General features: G+C 37.0%; 2 protein-coding genes across 13 annotated transcripts in view; one reads left to right on the top strand and one right to left on the bottom strand.

The window, feature by feature from the left end:
* LOC123508059 (zinc finger protein 235-like) overlaps positions 1–9806 on the top strand; it is a 13039-nt gene extending 3233 nt beyond the window's left edge. The window contains exons 1-3 of one of the 9 annotated variants that reach the window (XR_006675854.1): positions 1133–1210; positions 6848–9052; positions 9533–9806. Coding sequence is in view for 8 of the 9 variants with exons in the window: in XM_045261465.1 (XP_045117400.1) it covers positions 3139–4290 (1152 nt within the window). In the remaining variant the exon portion in view is untranslated. The other 8 variants (XM_045261466.1, XM_045261465.1, XM_045261464.1 and 5 more) reach the window with 8 other exon arrangements.
* The window catches only part of LOC123508055, a 210600-nt gene continuing 208202 nt past the window's right edge, over positions 7761–10158 (bottom strand). For all 4 annotated transcript variants that reach the window (XM_045261455.1, XM_045261454.1, XM_045261453.1 and 1 more), the window contains exons 20-21: positions 8897–9031; positions 7761–8690 (exon numbers count right to left, since the gene is read on the bottom strand). In XM_045261455.1, the coding sequence (XP_045117390.1) occupies positions 8547–8690; positions 8897–9031 (279 nt within the window). In that variant the 3' untranslated portion in view covers positions 7761–8546. The remainder of the gene's footprint in view (positions 8691–8896; positions 9032–10158) is intronic.

Genomic DNA, 10158 nt, shown 5'->3' with positions numbered 1-10158 from the left:
ATTTATGAGGTAACTATAAACCAAAGTAAACAACATTGGTGCATGTTTTCAAGCCACGTACGGTAATTATCTGGTGAGCTACTGAATACTGGTCTCACGTAAAATAAAGGAAGAAAAAATGGTCTTCAGCGTCCGCAAATATCCAAGTTTCTTTCGTTTAATGACATTTATTGGCTTTGGTTTACATCGTAATGACTCTCTTAACTGATAATTAACAATCAAGCAAGAGTTCAGGTATTTCCTTCGACTCTAAAAGCCGCCCTCTGAACTAAAGATAATAAAAAGATACAGGATATGGACAAAAATTATTAAAGTAATTACTAGAGGTGCTATTTTCTTAGTTGTCATGCAATGTACGTACTCTGCATTTCCTTGTTCCCCTACGAAAATTGAGAAATTTACTCAATTATTAATCCCTTCAGTACCATGACACGTTTTCATATTATTTCTTATTATCTGGAGATTTTATACACATTCAAAACTTACGTATGGGAGGGTTAAATTAGTGTAGGGTTTGCCCAGTCACCTTCTGACCTCCATAGACCCATAGAAATGGGGTAATCATACCTGGAACTCATGGTAAAAATGCATCTCAGTACTGAAGGTGTTAAGAACAGCTTACTTTTATTAATATATGGTTATTGCTGTATATACCAGCAGCGTAGCTATATTTGTTTTCTATAGTTATGGACTTTTCCTAACTGTAACTTGTTCTAAGTTACCTCAGACTTATACTGAAAGCTGAATTCTGTACGCAGACGAGTATTATCATCTGTTATCTGCTTTCCTGTCGTTTGTCAACTGTGTGAGCGACAGACTGTAACAAACTTTGGATTTGTCACATATGCTGTACTTTTTTTTATTATTCTGATCAAGATATAATTATGGATAAAGATCGTATTTTCAGTGTTTATTCATATCCTGGGAAATGAGTTTTTGCTATACTACGGTACCCAGCAGTATTGAAAACACATTAATTACTGAACTAAGGTACATACATGTAATTTTGTAGCAAATCCAGCTTATAGTTCTGTTTTCTTAATACTTTTAATAATTACTAGTTTATTCTAATAATTTGTTGAAAAGACATGAATAAATTTAGGAAAGATGATAGTGGGCAGTGGGCACCAACAGCGGAGTGCTCGAGTGCGCCTGCCGCCTGCCGCCTGGATCACGGTGGCGCGGCGTGAACCTTGCCTAGTAAACACAGGTGACAGCTGACACTAGTGTGCTCTGACAGCGTGTATTCTCCTTTATTCTGACTTCAATTAGGACTTCAATTAGATACACGGCAGTAGTGAGGCCAACTGTGCATTTCAACGTTTTATCTCGGTTAATCAGGATCTAAGTAGTCTGGGAAGAGTTGCCTTAGTGTTCAGCGTGTACTGGACTTGGGCATTGTGGTGTTTTTGAAGTTCCTCGGTGGTGTTTGTGTCTACTGAGGTCAGCTGGTCAGTGGTGGTGGTGGTGTCAGTGCTCACCTGTATGGGTCGTCAAGGGAACGACGAGTGACAGGTGGAGTGAGTGTATTGTGTGTGCCAGCTGGAGTGGACATGGTTAGCTATATATATATATATATATATATTTTTTTTTCATAATATTGAAAAGGTTTGTGTTGCCGTCAGAAGTTTAGGTTGGGTTAAGTCTAATCAAGTTCACGTCTCATTATTAATTACTTCATTGTCCAAATGTATTCTTGAAAAAGCACAGGGTTGAACACAGAACTACTGTATTACTTTAAAGTGATAATGCACTCATCCATAGATGTATTTTCCTCCTGTTTTGTATTTTTAGCATTTTAGCATTTGTTTTAAAAGTCACAAAACTCCAATCCAAGAGGACCACCAGTCAGATGGAGGAGTGGCAACTGTCAACAGTGTTGGGAGGAGTTTCTGCACTCTCCCAAAATCTAGTGAAAAATATTTTGTAACTAAAAGCTAACTTTAACCTTGTAGTTCAGTGAGCTACTGACATATCCGATTCTTTTGCTGCAGACTGAAGCATCCTCACCCTTGAAAGAAAGAAATGAAATAAAGTACATTTGAAATGATGCTCAAGCAATTAACTTTATAGCCGGGAAGAAGAAAACATTGTGTGGGTGTGTCCATGACTTTATACAAATTGTCTTACTGGGAATTAATCTTTATCCCCATTTCTAAGCCCCACACAATCCCCTGACACCAGATGTATTACCTTAATACCATGAAGGTACAGTCGCTTAAATACCACGTGCAATTTTTTTTACTCTACCGGTAGATATAATGTTATATGTCACATACCTAACTAATCCCAGATAATATAACATTCATGGATTGAACCTAAAGCTACATTTCCTCATTGGAAAACACTAATCAGGAGGCCTGGATCTCTTTGCTTCAAAGTAATCCAACCATGATGTAATTTTGTAGTGGGGAGATGTATATTTTATAAAAAGGTAATGCATATGAAAAATTACTTGCATGTAATCTGTCTTTGCTTTTATCATAGGTAGTGTTATGCTGCAACAAATAAAAAGCCACTTGAAGAGTTAAAAATAAAAAAAAGTCAACCCTTTTTAAGAATTTGTGTGAGGTATCCAGGAAATGAGTGGAAGGAGAGTGTGACCTTGAAGTCTGTGGGTTGTCGCAATTCTTATTGACAGGTGTAAGTAGATTATGATGCTGTACACTGTAATATTAGAAAATACACAACAGCCACTAGCAGAAATAATGGTTATTTATTGTAGAAAAGTATCATTAACTTGATAAAACTTACTTTTCTATAAGTAGACAGTGGAATGTGATGGCTAGATTTGCTGTCTTATTGAACTGGCGAAGATATATTTTACTCTGAAAGCAGACACATACCACTTACTTTGGTGCAGGAACTGTGTGTTCTGACATTAGTTCATCACTGATCATAGATTTACATTGGCCTATAATGAGAACTGCTTAAGGGTCAGGAATTTGTAGTATAGGTACGTAGTTGCGTGAAGGATTAAAATTTTAATATTTAACCTTTTCAGAAACTGCAAAAGATAGAAAATGTCAAACAATCTGGCAAATTTCAGTGATTAAGAACAGAGTTGACATACTGCCAGAAAACTTAAAAAAAAAAAAGATTTGAACATTAGTGAATAAAGGTAAACAGATTTTCCTGATGGCTCATGACCTGCAACATTTGGCTGTAAGGAATGACCATTATGCTGTGCCAGAGATTCTGAACAATGGTGTGATGCTGCACGAGTCGTCTGGCTTGCCAGATACCCCCGCCCACCCCCAGAAGAGATCTCTACCTCAGCCTCCTGAACTGAGAGAGAAAAAAAGATCCAAATCCAAATCCTATTTTATTTGTGCTGTGCATGAGTGTAAGGAAAAGTTTAGTTGTAGAGAAAATTTGGAAACACACATGAAATTGCACCAAGTAATCAAACCATTCACTTGTAACACGTGTGGTAAAGTGTGTAGAACAGAGAGGAAATTGAACATTCATCAGGAACGACATGCCTTTGATGGTGACAAGTGCATGTGTGACATCTGTGAGCGTAGTTTTTCAAGTCGCAGTGCGCTGAAGAAGCACAAGCTGAGGATACACAGACCCTTGCCTCATGTTTGCCCTTGCTGCCAGGCCGGGTTTGAGGCTCACCGCTACATGGTCATCCATGCCAAGAGAGCGCATGACAAGGACCTAACAGAATCCAATGAGGACGAGCATAGTATATTACAATTAAACTTTGAATCCAGTGACTACTTCACTCAAGATATAGATGATGGAAAAAACAGTTTAAAAAGTAGTTATATTGGTGGTAGTGTTGAAGATGGGAGCCTCCTTGCTCAGTCAACATCTGCTGCCAGTTCTCCTTTGGCATGTCAGAAGGAACAAAAGTTGAGTGGGTGTGATACAAGCAGTGCAGTAAAAACAGCAGAGGTTGTTATTCCTGCCATTACTTGTGAAATGTGCACATCAACATTTCCATCCTTGTCATATCTTGAGCAACACATGGCAGTTCACATCAGTGAAAAAATTCTTACTTGTCAACATTGTGAAATGAAATTTACAAACCACCAGCTCTTGAGTAATCATTTAAAACTTCACAACTTTGAGCCAGAACCAACAACCTCATTTTCCACAAATTTCAATAATGGAAATTTTGCTCAGTACCCTCCCCTTTCAGGACAACCGGCTGTTACCAAAGGCCCTCAGGTGGTTGGTAAATATATTTGTGCACTGTGCAGTGAACAGTTCTTGAATCTTGGCAGTCTCAAAAGACACCAAGCCAAGGGACACAATTCAGTGGACTTGAGTATATAATGGTCAAATTTGATGACAGATATTTCTTTAATACAATATGACATTTGTTATCTTGATTAACCTTAGGTGATTAGTGGAGTGAAATGCAAATTAAGATGGTAAAATGTTTAAGCTGTTTCACCAATCTTTCCTTTAGTGAGGTATTTTAAATTTATGCACTTTTGAATTTGAATCACTGGATTTTTTCAAGTTTGAATGAAAGGATGTTTTCAGGGATTGATTCAAGCTTGAATCAGGGGAGTTTTCTCAAGCTTAAAGAGAAGTAGTAGCCATCAAAGAATTAAATATGTATTAGTATAAATCAGAAGGTCAGCAAGGATACCTTGAGTTTGTAACCTCTTTTATACAATTTAAGCATTGCAATAATTGTTACATGGTGACTGTTGGAAGGATATTAAACATCATACATGGATTTGTTTCTTTTTGACCTATCAATACTGTGTAATTTTCTTACATATTCCTCAGAGTACAGCCAGTACAGGCACCAGCATCTTGTGGTAAGCTTTATAAGTGTATTCCAAGCCTTTATTTATTCCATGGCATATAAAGCTCTTTCTTATCTCATAAAATTCGTGTTCACTGGAGTCACCAAGGGTGTGGTGCACTGAGGCAGCAGCACAACACCGTTCTTACCTAATGCTTACCAGGCTGGAGAGAGTTGTGTATGCACATTAGAGTTGTGATTCTTATTTTGTGTTATTTCAAAACTTGGGTGAAAGTAATGTCACTAATAGGTTTTGTATTATAGGTAGTGTTTGTCCATCAATAGGTGTGGGAATTCTTTCTCTGCTAAGAGATTGCGTTGAAATAACAGCAATGGTCTCTTGAGAATTTAGGATGTCTCCTAGCTAGGATGTGTATTAGGGATAAATTGTCTGCATAAGATGGCCAGGATCTCTATCATCTGAGTTGTAATGTTGCATATTTTGTCACATTGACACAACAAATATTGTAAGGAAGGCTGAGGAACATGTCTTCATTCCCCTTCTTTGCTAGAATTATTATTCTTCCTTGTCTCATGAAAACTCTTTGAAATGTCTGACATGAAGGAAAAATGCTGTTACCTTTCTTCCAAATCATTAACTTATGAAAGAAATGAATTTTAGGAAAATGTAATTTGTAAGACACTGGTTTGAAGCTTGGTCTTGACAGAAAGGAATAAGTTTACCTCAAAAATTGCAACTGATCTGTGGAATTACTTGCAGCTCACTTACATTGGTTGTACAGATTGATGCTTGGGTACTGATAAATTATATTTCTCAATTTTTGCCATTGTATGTTTCTCACCAGACACCAGATAGGCTTAGCATGTCAGCTCGATAACATCTGGGCAATACTCCTCCATCCATCTCCATCTTCATACTCTGTTCTGAATCACCTTGGCCATTTCTTTCCCTCTTCTCCTAAGGCTCTCTTCAATACCTTGTTTCCATCTCTTCCTAGGCCTGCCATGTGGTTGCTATCCTCTTGGTATCCAACCCATAAGTTTCTATGTTTACCGATCCTCTTCCATCCTTGACCAAACCATCTCAACTTTGCTCTGTTCACTTCTTCCAACACTGGCCCCACTTCTAAGTCTTCTCTTATTTGTACATTCTTCATCCTTTCTCTTTTTGTAATACCCCTGATTAATCTGAGTACTCACATCTCAGCTGCCTGTATCTTAGATTCCAGCTTCATCATCAATGTCCAGCACTCAGTACCATATAGCATTATTGGCTTTAAGATTGTGTTGAATATTATAACTTTCAGTAACGGATATAATGCACTAACATTTTGCATTATATTTCCCAATTCTTTTGTTAATTTTATTTTCATTCAACTTCTTGTGTTAAGATTGATACTAAGACACTGAAAATTTTCAGTTTTCATTAACCTGCCTTTGAAATAAATTTCCAACTGTTCTGAGTGTCTAGTTACTGCCATCACCTCTATTTTTCTTTTACTTATTTTCTTTACATTACTTATTCCCTCCTGCCATCTGCCCACAGTAGATTATGATCTCTCTGAGGAGTCTGGTAAGACAGCAACATACCCACATACACAAAGGGTTCCTTAATGGCAGGATGGACAACATCTTGACATACTGCAGATGTCACGTCAAACCAATTTCCTTCTGTTTCACCACATTTAACCCAACTGTAACAGTTTCATAAACACTTTTCACAATTTTGACTATGGACTTACTTATCCTGTAATAGTCATCTTCCAGCACTTTCCAGAGCCTGTCTTTATCTATCATGTCAAAGTGATATTTTTATTCATGTGTTGATCTAAGAATGTGGATAGTTTCTTCTAAGACCAAACACCTCTCCAGCTCAACTGCTTAATGTCATTCACAACAGATAGATAAGATTGCAACCTGAATGTTAGATGTGGAAAATGGCATTTTCTTCTATCACCCATTTTTCTCCATTTCTCCACTTTTTCTCCTACTTTACTTCCTCCACTTAATCATTCAACATCTTTTTTTCCATTTTTACCTAAGTGCAATTTTTCTTCTCATCCCTGCCCACTTTGTGCCTGCTTACAGATTTCTTTTTGCTTCTGCTTACAGATCTTTTTGTTTCAATTCATCATCAAGATCATTCTTCACAAACTAAGGCAACTTCTGCCCAAATGATATCCCATGACTCAAGGATAATGGTGTGAGACAGGACCTGCACTTCAGAAGTATGTAAGGAAAGTATTGTATTTGTTCGGGTGATGGTGTAAAGAGCAGAAGAGACACTTTGAAGCTGTAGAGTGAGTTAGTGAGAGGATTGAGCGAATCTTGGTAAAAATTTCTCACAATGGATAGTGATTGTTGTGAACTAATATACTTTACACTGCATGGAGTTGCAATGTTCTAAGTAGAATTCAAATACATTGTCTACTTCTTCTTATGTAGCTACATGTTGAAAAAGTGTTGAATGTGTTCTTTGTTTATTATGTTTTAAACATGCCTTTTCCACAATTGGATACTTACTAGCTTACTTCTGTTTAAGCTCATTTTCTTAATAATGTTCCTCGATGCTTTCTTTACCTTAAACAATGGTGGTGAGTAATGACTTCAATTAAAGTACAACAATCCACCTTAATGAGTGAGTGAATGAACCAATGAGGACCAACGAGGATACGCCTCAAGTAAGTCTGTACCTTTGGAACAAAGGCGTTGTCACATGCTTCACCTGCTGACGTGTTAGTATGCATTTAACTATTGTACCTAATCATATGCTTCACTTGCTGACATGTTAGTATACTTTTAACCACTAGTTAAAATTTACCTAATTATAGTTATAATTATAATCATATAGTTATAGTTATGCTTATTGCTTTCTCTGTTGTTGTCATTATGCTATGGTTCTCTTCCCTCCAGGCTCAGTATAAGTGAAGAATGTATAACGATTAAGATTTTGTTGTGTAGGACTCGTTTTAGTCACATAGTTCACATAACAGTATACTCGGAGGTTTCAAAGTAGAAACATTAATTTGAATTTACAAATTTTTTATTGTAAGTAAACAAGTCCAACTGCAATTTATACATGAATAAGTTAACCTTTTCACCTTATGACACGTATGTACAAACTATACATCTTTGCAATGGAGGGACATTGTTCTGTGACATGCTCAGTGGGAGTAGTTAATAGGGAAGGCCATTAACACTCTAGTATTTATCAGTACAGTTTAGAGTGGAATAATTTGTGCACAAAAAAAGCATTAAAGTTTAATATATCTTCAGTAACTAATTCAAGCGGCTCAGATCATGTACACAGGAGTAAAAGAAATGGTATATACCATGTACTTATCAACTGTTGATTAATATATATATGTTCATATTACAGTCAGTTCTACTTTATAGAAAACTAGCTCTATTTTTTGTCATTGAATGCCATTCCATTAGTGACCGACCAGCAGCAACATAACACTTCTTAGTGCCACTTGTAAAGATCCAGTGTGCCGTACATGGTTATTACTGATCTGAAGTGCTTGTCATCATCAGTAATGTTTGCATAGCAGTGACACAGTATTCACAGTATTCATGATGTATCACATATATATATAACACTTATTCAAGTAAAAGGCACGTGTATACGTTCGGTTTTATTTACTTTAGCGAGTTATAGAAAAATACAGGATTGCAAGTGCAAATACTATTCAGGACACTATACAGATTTGCATAAGGTTAAAATTGTGATTCTCTTTCAGTGTACTAGATCCAACAAGACTTTGGACATGGCCGTGCATTTGTGGTTTTGCAAAATACTGAAGAATGCTCAGAGTGACCACTTGCGAAGCGTTGAGTTGCCGTGCTTATTCCAGTCTTCCTGGGTGATCCTGGATTGGGTGAAGGCAGGTGACTCGGCCAACACGCAGGCACCAATGTATGCAGCGTGGTAACGGTAAGGTGATGCGTGAACCTGTCAGGATAACAAACATGTCAAGCTCAAGTGTGAAAGTTTAGTGTAATTTGTTAATCACAAGAGACGCAAGAGAGCAGATTTTGATGTGCACTTATTTTAATGAAAGAAAACTACACATTGATTGATTTAGGAATGTTAACTACAACTAAAAATGTGTCTTAACATCAACAGTTAGGTAGTAACTTTTGAATTGGTTGCCTCACCTTGGGTCTGATGGCAGGTGGGGTAAGGTTGTCCAGCTCTGTGGTGAGACGGTCCACCAGGCCAGGGAGCTGCGTCACGCCTCCAGCAAGGAAGATGCTGCGGCTCATTTCTTTGCGAATGTCCATACTGCACTCCTGTGGGACAGACCAATGTCGGTGAGTGATAAAGATTTAGCTGACTACAAGTTCCAGAAAGAAAGCTACTGGATAACTCTTGTTGTTAGTATTTTCAACATGTTGAAGCAAAAATTCCACAACATTAATATTAGAGAGAGGATTAAGAAATGGTCATTATCATTTGCATCAAAGAAATTGGTTATTTGATTTTTAAACATCAAATAAAACAAGAACATTTTAAGAGGATATATGCAAGATGTTTGATTTTTAAACATCAAATAAAACAAGAACATTTTAAGAGGATATATGCAAGATGTAATATGGTAACTTGAGGAATGGGTCATGTGTTTTTATTTTGAGAAGATGAAGGATTACAAAGGAAGTGTCAAAAGAGGAAGCCCACATTGAAAGATACTACTTCACAATAATAACATTCATTATAAAATGAGAGTTACACTAAAGAGAATAATGTGGTAAGCATTTTGCAGATAGATAATGCCTTCACTGATTTTTTTTCAGATGGGAAAACAATCTGTCCAGGACCCTCTGGACCCTGTGTACATGAAATGTACACCAAGAGAAAGTATCTACTCGTGTGATTACTTGCCCACCACTCGCTGGAAAAAGATGACCAAGAAGAGTCATTTTGAAAAGTACTACTATCCAGCAAAAAGGACACAAGCTCCCACCCACATCCTTGTAAGAGTTATTAATTAATGGATGGATGTTTATTGATAACTGGGACCTCAAGAAACCATGCTTTTATCATGGCCCGGGTGTTCAAGTTTTAGAGCTAAAACTTGAGAAAGTCAGGAGAGTGAAAAGGTTAGTGAACTGATAGGAACAAAATACTCAATCTAGAAAAGTTGTAAGTAGCTCAAAATTTTTTTTGTAAGTCAGGAGAGTGAAAAGGTTAGTGAAGCATGATAGGAACAACTTACTCAATCTAGAAAAGTTGCTCAGCACAAGAAAGGGGCATAGCTCAAGTGTTTTTATGAAGTGTTTTGAAAGCAATACCTAGTTATTTACGAGCAGCAGTTCTCAAACTTTTCTTAAAATCCTGGTATGCTGCAGAACCTCTACTACATACAACCCCTCAACCCCTAACTTAATATTGATAGAACAAAACTCAATCATTTTTATCA

The sequence above is a fragment of the Portunus trituberculatus genome, chromosome 24 (assembly GCF_017591435.1).
Source record: "Portunus trituberculatus isolate SZX2019 chromosome 24, ASM1759143v1, whole genome shotgun sequence".
Classification (NCBI taxonomy): domain Eukaryota; kingdom Metazoa; phylum Arthropoda; class Malacostraca; order Decapoda; family Portunidae; genus Portunus; species Portunus trituberculatus.
This window is presented reverse-complemented; position numbering and strand designations above follow the sequence as displayed.